The sequence below is a fragment of the Pholcus phalangioides genome, unplaced genomic scaffold, assembly GCF_987345545.1.
Source record: "Pholcus phalangioides strain wild (caught in Gottingen) unplaced genomic scaffold, Ppha-v1.0 ptg000009l_1, whole genome shotgun sequence".
In the NCBI taxonomy this organism is placed as follows: domain Eukaryota; kingdom Metazoa; phylum Arthropoda; class Arachnida; order Araneae; family Pholcidae; genus Pholcus; species Pholcus phalangioides.
In genome coordinates, this window is record NW_028301602.1 from 36,949,727 (window position 1) to 36,965,912 (window position 16,186).

The 16,186-nt window shown below is 32.9% G+C and overlaps 1 protein-coding gene across 4 annotated transcripts in view; it reads left to right on the plus strand.

Moving 5' to 3' along the window:
- The window catches only part of LOC149083003 (uncharacterized), a 96,238-nt gene that overhangs the window by 44,810 nt on the left and 35,242 nt on the right, over nt 1-16,186 (plus strand). For 2 of the 4 annotated variants that reach the window (XM_089236053.1, XM_089236054.1), the window contains exons 3-11: nt 2,168-2,195; nt 4,311-4,419; nt 8,350-8,370; nt 9,404-9,496; nt 12,076-12,138; nt 13,265-13,364; nt 13,479-13,622; nt 13,709-13,923; nt 14,504-14,656. In XM_089236053.1, the coding sequence (XP_089092179.1) occupies nt 2,168-2,195; nt 4,311-4,419; nt 8,350-8,370; nt 9,404-9,496; nt 12,076-12,138; nt 13,265-13,364; nt 13,479-13,622; nt 13,709-13,923; nt 14,504-14,656 (926 nt within the window). The remainder of the gene's footprint in view (nt 1-2,167; nt 2,196-4,310; nt 4,420-8,349; nt 8,371-9,403; nt 9,497-12,075; nt 12,139-13,264; nt 13,365-13,478; nt 13,623-13,708; nt 13,924-14,503; nt 14,657-16,186) is intronic. The other 2 variants (XM_089236055.1, XM_089236056.1) reach the window with 1 other exon arrangement.

Here is a 16,186-nt window from a genome sequence, read left to right on the forward strand (position 1 = left end):
AATCTCTTACCAAACTTTTATAGTGCCCCTCGGTCTTAAAATAGGATGTTATGAAGTGTCACTTTCATTCAGCTGATCAGAAAAAGTTATTCTAATATATTTAATGTTCGTTTTCTTGACAACCCACATTCAGACCAACCAGTTCAGATGATTTGCCGCCGTTTAATCATCGAATAGGCGTCGTCGGAATATTTGCTCGTTTTAAATGAAACGAGTTGATCGTGGAATTGTAAATGATTTTTGAGAATGGAAATGAATCTTTACTCGTGCACACGTACAGACGCGTTCTTACAAAAAGTTGAGAATTTCGAGGAAGTTGTGAAATTCCCGCCCCCCTTTGTAATAGTCACGTTTTTCCATGTTTTTGTCACATCAAGATCTTCTTTTTAGTCATTTTTTATACGAGGAGGGCGTTCAGACACACGTTCAATTCCAACTCGATCAACTGATGCGTTCATACTTTTCATTGATGTGAACAGCAACTTGTCGAAACGCTTGGCTTTTAGCCGGATTTTAATTCTTTTCCTGTTGATTCCGGGAATTTAGGCATTACATGACGTCTTTAGTCGGGATTTCGCGACTTGTGGGAATTCGTGAGGGTGGGGTGTAGAAGTTTCAGCCAAAATGGAATGAGTCATTTAATGCATCCTGTAGGCAAATGTTTTACCGCTAGGCTTTTCTCGGCATGAAATATTCCTTTTTTTTGTTTTTATTCGTTTTTAAGGTCAATATTTCCCCCCATGCTGCTTGTGAATTTCAGACCAGTGATTCGGAACTCTGGTCCACGGAAAGATGCGAGTCCGTGGTACTTCTGTAGTTCTTGCTTTCAATGTAAAATTTTCCTCATGATTCTGGAAGAAACTTAGATGAGATGGCTGTCATTAAATTCTCAAGGTGACCCGGTGTTACAACCTGGGTTTCCGCGATGTCGAGTGTTTGAGGGTGTTACATAAAAGAGGACAGGGGGATTGCGTGTGGTAAGCAAGAAATTAAGAACTGCTTCACAGGCATGGGGAACAGCCGCTGCGGTGGTCGAGTGGTTATAGTGACGGACTCGCATCGCGAGGATCCGGGTTCGAACCGCCACAGTGGTGGTCGGCTGAAGTTGGTTTTCTGTGGTTTCCAACTTCAAGGCGTGAATGCGAGCCGATCTCCCCGTTAAAAAGTCTCGCCACAGAGAGCAACAGGCCTACAACGTAATATATTCAATCATTACACTTCACTCCCAATTTGAAGTACACAATATCAAGCACAACACTAGCTACACACTCAGACTGTTAGGTGCACTCACTTTGTTCCAGACTCTGCCACGAAGCTGGGCTGGAAGAGATCTATGCAACGGGATAAGTCCAGTGGAAAAGTTCTGGCGTTCATTCATTCAGGCATGGGGAACACAAGGATGAAAAAAAAATAACAATTCTGGCTAACAGAACCATAGGATTGTATGAAACAGCTGTTAAGATTATGTATGACAATTGAATCACTTTTTGTAACTGAAAGGTTCTTGCAAGACCAAGTTTAGAGAAAGTTATTGGGCAACAATTAGAATAGACACCCTGTACATAGGCATGTATGTACATAAATGATCTCCCTGAAAATTTTTAAGGGTGAAATTGCACGAATCCCCTCGCCAAATTGATATCAGCTTAAGTTGACATCTTTTTATCTCCTTGTGGTGTCAGAAATCCTGTACTTAATAATTAATACTGTTTATTCAATAGTTAATGCAAAACTGTTGCTTCAATACTTTTTTCTGTTAATTCTTAGATTTTTGTTGTGTAGAACAAAAATCTGTCTTACTATTGAATAATGAAATATTTTAGCAAATCAGATATACAGTTGCAGCTCTTTTTTAAAAACCTTCAATTCAAACAGTGAACCAGTTCTCTGATTCCAAATAATAGGTCTTTTTTTTTCAAAAGCTTTTCTCAATTAATAACATTGGATTTCATAAACTAATTGTTTGAGTTTGTAAAGTCTGTGCTAGTATTTATAATGCCCAAGTCCTTCATTAAATAAGCCTATGATTTAATTCTTATATGCATTATTTAATGTGACTTCACATTCTTGTATGATCAACATTTGTCGTACTTAAAGTGAATGTTTTAATTTTTAGTTATATTTTGGGATAACGACCTTATTAATGCTTTTTTTTTTCTTTTTTCAGATCGGGAAGACCAATCCATATTATGCACGTGAGTTTTTAAAGATATTTTTCATGTTATTGGCAAATGATAGATTATTTTTATTAATATTTCCTGTATTTATAATCAGAATTTTTTTTATCACTAACATTTCAGTGAAAATGCCATTTTGTGAAGTTGTTGAAGTTAACTTCATTATTGTTAAATTATTATTTGTCGTTGTAAAGAAAATTGTGTATGGCCATTTCTTACCTTTATAACATGTTACAAAAAAAGTGATGTATCAGTGAGGATAATTATTGATCAGTTGATTAGTACTAGAAAGATAAGTTATGTAAATTTCTTGATTTTGTATTCCTGATTCTACCCTTGAAGTTAATGGTCTAAATATCATTGAAAGGCTACTTAAGGGATAGTCAAAAACAATTGAGAATGAATTTACTTTCAGAAATATGAGGTATATCGCAACAAATTAAAGCTTCCATAGTAGCTTAAGTATCTTCTGCTTGGTTAAAAAAATTTAAATAAATCTGGAAATTTATTTTGCTATAATAGCATGAATGAATGCCAGAACTTTGCCACTGGACTTATCCCATTACCCAGCTTCGTGGCAGAGTCCAGGACACTTTATTTTGATTCGAAAAGAAAAAAAAATGTAACAACATATAAAATTTTACATTAAATTTTCCCCAGACCATTGGATACTGCTGCAGTTCACTGATTTAGTGGTGATAACCGACGATAGGGTTGGGAGTTGAAAAGTTGCAGGGTTTCATTAACAAGAATAAATGTACATTAATGAAGGTATATTTTAGAAGCAATTGGAAGGTGGGGGGGCCATGTCATCTCATATCTTACACTTATATATACAAGGATACAACAAACTACTGTAATAGCAAAATGACATCTGTGTATTTGTGATCAATAATATTCAGCCTTGAAATTTTGTTTGTATAAATTTGCTACAAGCATAAATGTTACAACAACCATGTAATTATATTTTACCACAATCGAAGCATTTTGGTGTTTCAAACACTTTAAGAAAAGATGTTTTACTTTCAGTGGAAGGGGTGTTCTTTCTACTTTCCCTCGCAATACTTTTGTGTACTACACAGAAAGCAGCTTCATGGCAACTTCATTTCCAAGGCAGAGGCTCAGATAAGAAGAAAATATTGAGGGTACTGAAAATCGCCGTTCCTCCCATATATACAGGACTCAAGTCCCCCAAAGCAGAATACTTCGAAAATGACAACGTGTGTCTCTGAACAATCTGAATGAATTTCAAGAAAAGTGTTGAAAACACTGTTATGGGAATTTTTTACCTTTGAAGACCGGAAACACCCTGTTTCCTATTTTCTCTTTTACTGTTGAACATTTCGAGTTAGCTGAGGGCTGATTGCAGAGCAATGCAAAAGATTCTGCTTTGGGGCTCAAGCCCATATGCAGGGGGCAAAACGGTGCATTTCATTGTATATTCATGAATTTTTGGGGGTCTCGGCTACCCCTCACAAAATTTATTGGGGGAAGCTCCAATGATCTCTGGCCCCAGGTTCTGGTGTCTATGTTCCAAAGGTAGATAGCGCAAAATATTGATGCTATTAGACACCTTCGAAAGAACAAACACTGGTGAGGAATTGAAAAATATATTGAAGACAATTTTGAGTCAAATATAAAGAATATCATTGTAATGGTTTTAAAATGTTCTGAGAAAATAACGTTATAGAGGTATTTACTAAGTAAAGGATATCATTGTATCGAGAGGAGTTTAATATTAGACTTGGGCAATTTCAAACTATATTCAGAAAATTATCGTACAGGGATTTATCATTACATCGAGTAATTGTTGTAGCGAGGTTTCACTGGATTTTTTTTTTCATCATGAATGGATTATTTTCCTTATGCAAAAAAAAGTTTTATTTTATTCCACTCATTTAAATAGCCGGATTCAATCACAATGCACCCCCCCCCCCCCCCAAGCAGATGCTATTTGAGGTATTAGCAAAGTAAAGATTCACTGCTGTATATCATTGGTGAAAAATTTTTCTAATGGCCAATATATAAACTTATAATTTTTAAACTATCGTATTCGAATCATAGAAATAATAGTCTTTGTTGAATGAAACATTTACGTTTTTAAAAAAAAACCCTATTTGTATTTTCTCTCAGAGGAGAATCTGGAGCTGGAAAAACCGAAAATACAAAAAAAGTCATTCAGTACTTAGCATATGTTGCATCTTCTAAGCCCAGATTGTCATCCTCAGCACACTTATCATCGGTAAGATTTTTTTTGCTGTTACAAATTTGATGAGAAACTCAGTTTTCAAGTGAATAAATGATTTGCTTTGATATTTATTGTGTATAATTAAAACTTACTATTATGGTGTATTTGTGGAAGGAGGCTGCCTATTTAAAATAGTCTATTTTTGTCGATTTGATTAAAAGAATTTAATATGTTATGACTTATAATACGTATATGCTACTCAATTCACTGGAAATAATGTGTGGTATGGTATATGTGTCCATGCATCTGCACTTTTTCAATTATTCATGATTCTAATTAGATCATTCTAATCCATTTTTTAAAAAATGACATATACAACTATAATGATATTAAAAATTATAAAAACTATTAAAAAATAAATAAAAGTACATTAATTATATTAAATTACATAGTGCAGTAATGTAGGAATGCAAAATAGAATGTCATTGCATGAGGAGTTTTTTAATTACAGAGTGTGAAGAGCTCTAAACAAACTGGCAGTATATTGCATTTGATTTTTTTAAATCAGCGTTGTCGTAATTCTTTGATTAGAGGTGTCATATTAAAAATAACTTGTTGAAAACATTTTTCATCTTGTCTGCTTTTGTCAATTTTATCTCATACTTCCTGCTATAAAGTAAATTCTAGCTTCCTTTTTTTTGCCTTCTTCCTATCCAGCTTCCTTGTTTCCTAGTAAAGTCACAGGTTACGGTTGATAAGCAGTTCCTTCAGATACTTCCAATTTTTCTTTTTGTAGTTTTTTTTTTTTATGTACTCTCATCCCTTGGGAAAGATTATGAACTTTGTAAATTTACATATTGTAATTGTCGTTTAACCTAGAAAAAAATTAGACAGCAGTTTAAACAATTTGTCCTTCACAAAATTGAAAATATTTGCCAAGTAATTTGAAAATTTATGTTTAATGCATGACATACCAGACTATATTGTATGACAGAAATACCAATTTACGATTATTGTCATGTCAGCAAAATACCCTTCAGATAAAAGTGTGTACCTGATTAAATCTTAAAATAAAACAATTTTTTGCTAGCATACTTTGTCATCAAAATTATGTGAAAGGGTAAAAGCAATTGCTTTTATGTAAACCACATGTTTCTAATTAAAGTCTAATCAATGAAATGTGGCTGAAGTAAAAAAAAATGTAGTTTCCCTTTTCCTGCAAGGTGTAATTCTTTGACAACAATAGTGAAAAAAATGTTTTTTATGAGCGCTTCATAGAAGTTTCATGTTTGTGTTAAGAAACATTGAGTGAAGCAAAATGAAAGTGTGTCAATAATCAAGGTTTATTTTTTGTTATGTTAAGATATAATGTTTAATAAAAGCAGGAGCAGCTCGAGAAAAAATTTTTACCCATGTGGAACCTATTTTTGGTGTCACCCTGACTATCTTTTATTTGTTGACAAAGCTGTTTTTTTGTCCTTTTAAACTCAGATTTGGCACTTCTAGAGCGACACACTACATGGGTTGCATGGCCCAAGACGCGTCCCTGAATAAAAGTTATGAGTCAGGATTCCCAGCGTTTAATGCAGACTTACAAAATACAGTTTAACCCTGTTGTAGTCCCCCCCCCCATTTAAAGAACCACAAATTATAAGTGAATAAATCTTCCATGTAGAGATTAGAATGTAAAAAAACCTGTTTTTTTAGTACCAACTTGTTATGGCGCCAACTACTGTTTGGATGCATACAAAAAGTCTGTCATTTTCCAAATTTTTCTCTCATCAGTTTGCTTTTCTCCCTGAAAGGTGTTGAGGATTTATCCTTTTCATTCCATTGTGATTATCAGTAAACTTAATAGTCAAGAGCAAAAGACTTGAAAAATAAAGAAGGGTGTGGTCAGGAAGAGGGTCAAGAGAGCACATTTCTCTTGAATACCTGAACGTGTACAGGGACCTTAAAGTTAAACCAACCTATTCAAAGAAACAGATTTATTGATAAGGGATAGAGTAGAATGAACGCACTGCACTAATTTGTTCGTTGAAAGCATTGAAATGTTGTAACATTGCCAAGATAAGTTTTTTTGCAGTGCATGTGTTTTACTCACTAGTCATTATAATGATTACAAGAACATTACAAGATTTCGAGTGGTATGGGAAGTCATTTACAGGGCACAACCAAATGCTTGGTCATCCGGGGCAAGCACGCATTTTGGAGCACCCTTGTAATGTTGAGCGAGAGGTTAAAAGATGAATTTTGCACTTCTCCCCCTCCTCCGCCATAGCATCTGGAGCACTAGGCATGTCTGTTCCCCTCCAGTTTCAACCCTGGTCATTAAGAAATCAACTCCCTTGATTTGCTCTATTGAATCATGTTAGAGTTCTTTCAATATCTGAAAAACAATTATTTTTTTAAAACCAATGTACAGACTAAAAAAGCAATGGCACCATTATTTCTCTTTGTTTATTTTGTTTTTTTCACTTATAAAATGAATCACTAAATTTATGCAACATTACAATAATTTCAATGGTTAGTGTATGTTTCTGTCAAGTTTTATATGCAGAAATATATGTTCAAGTAATTTTCCAGTGTTTATATACAGTTTTATCAAATTTCTCAACTTGGAATTGAATACATTTAGAATTGGCTATTTTATTCATGGAGTAATACTAATAAGACATACGAGATACAGTAGTCCGTAATAAGAGTGTGAATTCATGTAATGATTCTCTGAAAGACTATTCCAACCATGATTCGTTATAGCGCCAAAATTCTTTGGGACGGATAGTGACATTAAATTGGGGTTCGACTGTATTTATGCAGTGACTTGTTTATTGTAAAATTATTTGACGAAATACATACACACCAGAGTGTTAGACATTTATGCACAATTCTGACACAACTCATCTTGTAATCAGTTGCCCATGGCAGTAGGAGTTGTGCTCGGTTTGGAAGAAAGAAAAGGTCCTGGCTAAGCATAGATAAATGTATACGATGTAGCAATATGAGCGACAAAGAAATAAAGGAAGGGTTCATAAAATTTCAGCATCTTGTAATTGAAAAAAACCTCTATTTTTTTTTATTGTGCAAAACAGAACAAACAATAAGTAAAAACTTAATTTTACAATTCGTTCCTCTCTTCTTTTAATTTTAAGCTTCTGCATTAATGTTGAAACTAGGAGCTATAGGGTTTTATATATAGCATAATGATAAAATGAATATCCTGAAAAAAAAGTCCTTGAAAAATAGTTCTTTCATTAGGAAAAAATATTTCTCTCCCTGATAATTTTTGCTTTCCGCATTATTAAAACTATGCCCTTCAATGAATATTATAACTTTTACAATCATTTATTTGGATTCCATTAAAAAAAATTAGGCATAAAGAAAGATTGTGAGAAATTTTCTTGGTTTGTATTTTTATATACAGTAGAACCTTGGTTATCTGATCTTTGTGTACCCAGATGTTATTTTCCATTAACCCAAATGATATTTCCCTAAATGTCTTTTGGCAACAGTTTTCTTACCATCAAAGTCTGAAACTTTTCTACCAATAAAGATGTCAAAGAAGCTGAAGAGACTTTGCAGATGTAAATAATCAACAACAATGCTTTTGAGAGGAGTGGGTTTCTTTAAAAGATGTTTTGTCAGGGCAGCAGCATTGCGATGTATCAGAACTAACATGGCTAAAATTATTTTCTGTGGTGCTGAAAACAAAGGATAACCAAACTATCTATACATCCATGAAATGTACTCTACAGATATTCAATATTCTTCCCCTGCGTATATTTGATTATAATTAGTTTGTATTGTTCTAGACCTTTGAATTTGGTGCATATTCGTTTGCCTAGAATTTTTTTTATATGGGCTTGTTTCTATTTACATCAGATAATCTAGGTACCACTGTATTAGTTATATGAATAAAATTTACTTTTTTTTAATTCTCACCTTGCTTTTGCACTCGCCTCAATTTTCTTACTTTATTTATAGCCTACACCAGCCCAAATTATAGTAAGTATTTTTGAATTATTGTTTAATGCTTCAAAGCTATGCAGTGTAATGCTTAGAAAGTTGATATTACTTAGCATGCTCGTGTTGTTCAGTGATTGTGCTGTAATCTTTTTTTGCATCGTGCTTATCTCATTAGTTTGCTTTCATTACCCCACTTGCTTTTAGAAATTTACAAAATTGAATGTCTATTTGGTGGAAATGCCATATACTGATTTTATATATTTTTAGAATTGCTGATAATGTGGGGAGCATAACAAAAATAAGCTGTTGATTAACACTGCAAATTTTAAATATTAAACTATGAAAATGTGCATGTGTGTGAAATATTCAACATGTATTCATTTTGAAATCATAAATTTTTTTAATGCTGCCAGATGACAATCGGGGTATGTATGCTTATCCAAAATTGGTTATATTCTTGAAGATACATATTTAATGTAAATTTACAGTGCTGTAAATTGTTATTGTGAGAAGATAATTAAAAAATAATTCCTCAGTGTGGGGAATGCTCGTTCATCAGTTATTATTTTGAGCTTTTTCTGGAACCTTTCATTTTGGTTTTCCACTTTTTCCCAAAAATTCACTGAAATTGTGTTCTTAGTTGCAAGGAATATTCTTAAACAATGAAATGCAGGTGTAAAAGCTAATTTCTATCAATTGATGGCCCTTTATGTAGCCAGTGGCATGACTACAATGTGAATAATTCCCCACTTAACAATGCCTTCCTTATAGCTGTAATTTGTCTTGCCTAAAACATTATCTTTTCCACTTATTAACCTATGAATTAAGAAAATATATGAGCACTTATTTTAGTCCTTGTAACAAAAGTTTTAGATTTTTTTGTGCTTATTGTATTTATTTTTTCCATATTAAATGCAAGATTGAATAATTGGAACATTATGATTTTTAGATTTCAGAATAAAATATTTGAAGAAAAAATTTTTTCTACTTGGTGCTGACAATTCAGCACTGACTTTAAATTGTTATCTAATGAATTCGTAGATTAAAAAAGATGGTTTTTTTTCTGTCTTAGGGTGAGTTGGAGCAACAGCTACTTCAAGCCAATCCAATATTAGAAGCATTTGGCAATGCAAAAACCGTCAAGAATGACAATTCATCCAGATTTGTAAGAAGCGCCATATATTTTTCATTAAAATGTTTTTGTTACAGTAAATTTGATAAATCTATAATTATGTGTAATCACTAAATCATCCTGGTAAGTTTGATGAATAATTTTTATCGGTGATTATGTATAATCCCCAAATGTAGTATTAGTACATTATTTATGTATATAAAATTTTCTATATTAATCCACAATTTTTCACCAATCACTGCCAAATTTTGTATGTATATGAAGCAGGACCCGACTTGAACGATAGGTTACTTTAAAAGTACGTCAGAGCTAGGCAAATGCCCAAAAAAAGTGTCGGGCAACAATGGTTTTTTGAACTCGACAATGACTTTTGGAATGTTTAACTTTGGTTACCTTGGTTCCCAAACAATGTGTTTCAGTCATATATGTGCCTTTATAATGGTTTGACACTTTTTCAAGAGAAAGTCTGAGTAGTGCCAGGTATTACAGCTAGTTAATCATATTCTGTGTGTTGAAAAAAAAGCTGGCAATCCGTGTAAGCAGTATCAACAGACATACCACAAAGATACATCCAAAGTTCATCTGACATATGTTATCTTCACATAGCTATAGGTAGTGTGCATTCGTTAGGTGATCATGAACTATGGTAACAATTTTGGTGAATAGAAACTTGGCCATGGAATGAGTATAACTTTATTACTGAAGGATTTTAGCACATATCATACCATAATAAGGTCATAGTTTATCCTGTTGAAAACTGACTGCAGGCCAACTCTGAGGGTAATAGAGAAGAACGTGGATCAAAACTTGAGAGATATTTCTCTTACTGTTGAGTGCACCAGCTATTCATACTTGGCTGCTGCAAGATGAGAATCAAATAGTGCCCAATATCATAATACCAAATGACTGAACAGTATGATGGTGCAAGTAGTCTGTTGTCACATTGCCACCAGACTTGGATGCTGTAGACAGAATCAAGATTTGTCTGAAACAACTGTCATGACAATTTTCCAATTCAGTCATCTTAGTGCTTGTTCGTATAACTGCTGTATTTTTCATACAGGTATATTTGAGCTTCCTATGCACAGGAACAGCAAGAAAACCCAATTTCAATACTTGCTTGAAACCAGCTTTCCGTTCTAACTTTTTTAATACTCATCAGTTATTTTAATGATCAGTAGTGTAGTTGAATACTGCTGGGCTGTCATTGTGAGGATCTAGGCTAAAACTCTAGTCGTCCACCACTGTGCATAAAGTAAGTAGGTTTTCTGCAGTTTTCAACTTCGTGGCATGAATGTGAGCCATTTCCCATTTGAAAACAAAATGTCTTCACAGAGAGCAGGCAGACCTACAACACGATACTGACAGCAGGAAAATTCAAATATTTACCACTTTTTTTTTTTTTAAAGTATGGTAGATGGATGAAAACAAGCATAATTCTGACAAGACATTCATTAGGACCACACATAAAATCAGTACACACATTCTGGAATATACAATTCATTAGAAATTCTGTAAAGGAATGTGTACAAGGTTCATGAACAGTGTTAACCCATTTTTGACTGTTTTTACAGTTCATGACTAAATCACTCAATTTTTTAATATATGATGAGTGGCTACTTAAATAATATATTTATAATATATAAATTATAATATATTATTTATAATGTATAAATATATTATAATATATAAATTATTAATATATAAATAATATATTTTTAAAAAATTGGACATCAATTTAGCTTTCTTCTATTTGTAATTAATGTAAATTTCTAATTAACTTCCTAATTGATGAAAATTATCTTAATTATCATTTTGATTAAATTATAATTTTGAGAAATCCCATGTACCATGTGAAAAAAGAATTCTGAGAAATTTTTTTTTTTTCTATTTTGAAAAAATTTATTTTTGTTCATGGTCAGGAAAAAAAATTTCAAGTAGGAAAATCTGAATAAAATTTCTGACAATTTAATTTTTGAAAAATCATGAATCAAATTTCTTTGGAAACAAATTAAAAAAAATATGAAGCTTTTAGACCTTTTAGTTCCCAAAAATGTTCATTTCATACAAAAATTCGAGAAGGATTTGAAAAAAAATTTTGAGCGAAGCATTGCACAAATGCAACTTCAATCAAAAATGGGTCAAGTGGTAGTGTAGTGAAGTAATTATTTTATTTAATGGACACTGGATGTTAATATATTGCAGTCGATTATTTACATTTGTTTCATTTGAATTGCTTTAATTTAAAAATTCTTGAGTAATACTTTTGTTTAATTTTTAATCATTTCACCCTTATATTACTATGGATCAGTGATTTGTAGCATCAACTTTAATTCTCGATCACTACACTATTTATTAATACACACACATCTATACATAAAGACACAAAGTTAAAAGAACACAACATATATGAACATATATGATGCACTTCCATTGTGCCTAAGGGATCGGGTACGATCTGGAATTCTAAGAGGAAAATATTTATATAAAACTATTTCATTTTCTAGTTTTTTGAAAATCTTGGTGCATTATCTATAAGTGCTTTTAAATATCATTTCATCTGCGAGAATATGATTTCATACCTTTATCAAAAACATGTTTTTTTTTTCTAGGGTAAATTTATTAGGATAAATTTTGATGCTTCTGGCTTTATTGCTGGTGCAAATATTGAAACTTGTATCCTTTCATAGACTGCTGATTGTCCTATATTGAGTATATTATACATACTATGAATATAGCTATATTTGACATGAAGATAAGTTCTAATTTTTTGCTGGGTCTCCCCCACCCTATAGAGGGGTTTAGAATCAGATAGTTTTAAATTTTTTGTATTTTCATTTATAAAGCACTTCTTCATGTGTACCCTATATTTTGATAAGGAAGTTCAAATTGCTTAAGAAATTAATCACAGCAAAGGGAGTGATATAAATCTTCATGATATATAAAGTTATGAAAAATTTTATTTTCTTTTGAATAGCTTGCGTTGAGTCTTGTTCTGACTTTTTCTTAAAAAAATAGTTGCTGCATATCTTTAATGAGCTGTATTTGAAAGCTATGTAAGAGTAAATGTTACTGCTAACATATTTAAGATTCATTTCTGAGCAGACAACTTCTGTATACTTTCTTGTCCCATTAACACGTCGCCGGATAACTCAAGGGGAATTCATAATTCTCCAATATTTCACTAGTACTCTCAACAAGGAGACATAACATTATAGATGTTCATCACTTTGTAATAAAAGAACCATCAATATCAAAGACGAATGGTGAAGACAAATCATAAATCATACCACTTGCACAAAAGTAATTTTTCCACTGAGTAACTGGGAGTTGGGATTTGGTTTTGGTAACCAGCTTAAATAGCATTCCTGGTCAGTGTTAGAAGGGCCAGTTATATTAAAAATATTTTCTAACACAGAAAATGCCAAATACCATACAACATTGTTAGCACAGGAGATCCCTCCCTGAGGGGAAAACACATCAACTCCTCTACTAGGTATATGAGAGAAAAAATGTGTAACACTGCCATTCTGATTTGACAAACTGCAGGTCCCGGCCTAATTACCCTATGTGTAGAGAAAATGCCCATGGTGGCAAAAAATAAAAATTTCACCTCTTAGGATTCATTGTTTTCTTGTGTGTTTGCCTTTAGTGTTGGTTTTTTATTGCATTAGTATCAGGCAAATGCTACCAAATTTCTATGAACTCTTAGCTACCCAATTTTTATCTATAACATTTGTGTATATTTACTTTGAAATTGTCTTTTGACATAAATGGAAATGATTCCTTTACATTGTAACATATTTACTTGAGAAATCTCGTGCAATAAGGCAGGCAAAAGATGAGCGTGCTTTCCATATATTTTACCAAATGCTCAGTGGCACCACTTCAGAAGAAAAAAGTAAGTAGAGCTTTTTTCTAATTTAGAAGAGTGATCTAATTTAACTAATTTTATATAAATTTCAAATATAGCCTGTTCATGTATTGATTTTGTTTTCCTTTGTCTTTCCTGTAGAAGAATATATTTTAGAAGATCCAAAAAAGTACAAATTTCTCACATGTGGAGGTCTACCTGTTCCTGGTGTTGATGATGGTCAGGAATTTAGAAATACTGTAAATGCAATGGTTATCATGGGCCTATCACCAGAAGATTTAAGTGGTGAGCTGTTTATTCTGTATGTTCATATTCCAAGAATTGTTCAGTTGGGAATCAGAGGTAATAAATTCAATAATTTCTTTTATCAGCCATTTTTAGGATATTATCTGCCATACTACTGTTTGGTAACATGGAATTCCAGCAGGAGAGAAAATCTGACCAGGCTTTTCTATCAGAGACCACAGTACCTCAGAAAATAGGAACATTACTTGGCCTCAAAGTTACTGAAATGACAAAGGCTTTCATTAGGCCTCGTCTGAAAGTAGGCAGAGATGTTGTCAGCAAAGCACAAACAAAAGAACAGGTGAACATTCTTTGTTTTGTTTTAATTGTGAAATTTTAAATTTCAGAATGGGGATTCATTTCAAAATAGTCAAGTTAATATATATTACCTGCTCTTCTGTATAAATATGTTCTCAAATATGTCATTATTACATGTGTCTTGAAATATGTACCTGGCAAAATTTTTGTATGAATTATGTCCAAATTTTGCATTATCAAGCATGACCAAATTTAAAGGATAGATTCTAAAAACTAGTGTTGCATAACCCATCTTCTACTGCAGCTGTTCTCAACCTTTATAGACTCGCATAGTCCTTTTTAGTATAAAATTTTTATGGTGGAGCCCGTAGGTCTCTTTAAAAACAGGAAGAAAAAAAAGAATTTGTACTGATTTAATCTATTTTTCTTGAGTGGTCGCGGAGCATCTGGGAAGCGCACACTGTCTCAAGGGCTGTGTTGGGCACCTGTTGACAACTGCGGTTCCAAAGAAAGTTTTCTGTGTAAATATCCACAATGTATGACAATATCCTGAAGTCATATTTCATACATTAAAATGTGTGTGTTATGAATGGCAAATGACTTGGTTTTTTTCATTTACACAGGCTGAATTTTCTGTAGAAGCTATTTCCAAAGCATGTTACGAAAGATTGTTCAGGTGGCTTGTAAATAGGATAAATCGTTCGCTTGATCGCACCAAGAGACAAGGAGCTTCTTTCATTGGCATCCTCGATATTGCTGGTTTTGAGATATTTGATGTAAGCATATATAATATGTATTTTCTTTCAAGTTGATTAACTATATAAGTTGTGAACTCCTCGGTTTTATCATACTTTTTTTTTTGCATCAATGAAATTTGCTATTTACATAAATATCGAAAGCAGACCCACACAGTACTTTCACCATTAGCTCAAATTCATATAGAACTAAGATAAAGATTAAAGTGGGTGAACCTAAGGAAATAATCAGAATGAAGCTACCTCAACCCTTCAATGCATACATTCTAGGTGTGGTTTGATTAATCTGGTCAGTTAATTGATCAATTGTTAATCACAGTTATAAATTTTAGTTGAGTTAATCAACTCTATCAATTTGATTGAAATTTTTATTATAAGTTTTGTGAATTGATTTTTTTTTAAAAACTGACTAGATACAAATATACAAATACAAAGACAACAAAGACAAGACAAAGACAAAAAGACAGACAAAGACAACGCCACAACAGGCAAATTGCCCAACGAGGTGGCTGACTTAAGAACATCATGGATCCCCGAGCCATTTTTTGGAGGCCCTACCTACTACTGCTACACCACACATGCACCCCCCCCCCCCGCGGAACCCCCCCCCCAACGAACCGGTACATGCGGGAATGTGTGTGTACGTGTAGTGCAACCTGACGTAAAGTTTGTTTCTGTGTAATGCTTGTTATGTGTAGTGCTGTCATCTGCCCCCAGTTTTTCTAACTATGAGTGAAGTGTTATGGTTGAATGATTTACCGTTGTAGGACTGTTGCTCTCTGTGGTGAGACTTTTTAACGGGGAGATCGGCTCGCATTTGCGCCTCGAAGCTGGGAACCACAGAAAACCAACTTGAGCCGACCACCACTGTGGGGTTCAAACCCGGATCCTCGCATCACGAGTCCGACACTATAACCACTCGACCACCACAGCGGCATGCGAAAATCACACACCTCAAACTTCTCTGAAAGTTACCCTCCCCTCATATGATATATCTCAATGAAAATATAAAAAAAGAAAATAATTTCTTTGATTAGGTGTGAAATTTTGTAATGATAGATGTCTTATATAAATCGTATTCTATACAGAACATTTTGGATAAGTGAGAAATTAAAAAATATTTGAATCTATTTTGATCAAATTTGATTCAACGATTATTTGTTCAGCATATTAAATTGCTTGAAGCAGGCAGCCTTAATTTCTTATATATTTCTTTACATTCACTGACTAGGTGAGTGAAATGAGTGAATTATATTTGTATAGCATCTATTAATATTATATGGTCACAAAATATATATTCCATTAATTTGTAGATTAATCGATTAAAGTTTGATTATTCAGTTAGGGCTGGGAATTGATTAAAATTTCTAATCGATTTGCATATGCATTCAAAGTATTCTTCAACTTCTATTGCTGGTATTACACTTATGAATTTCTAATTCCGTGTATATAATTTTTTTATATTCTGTGTATATAATGTGCGTTGGTAACACATGCACATTTGAAATTTCGATATTTAAAAAAAAAAGGTTTCAGCATTTGAGATTTAAA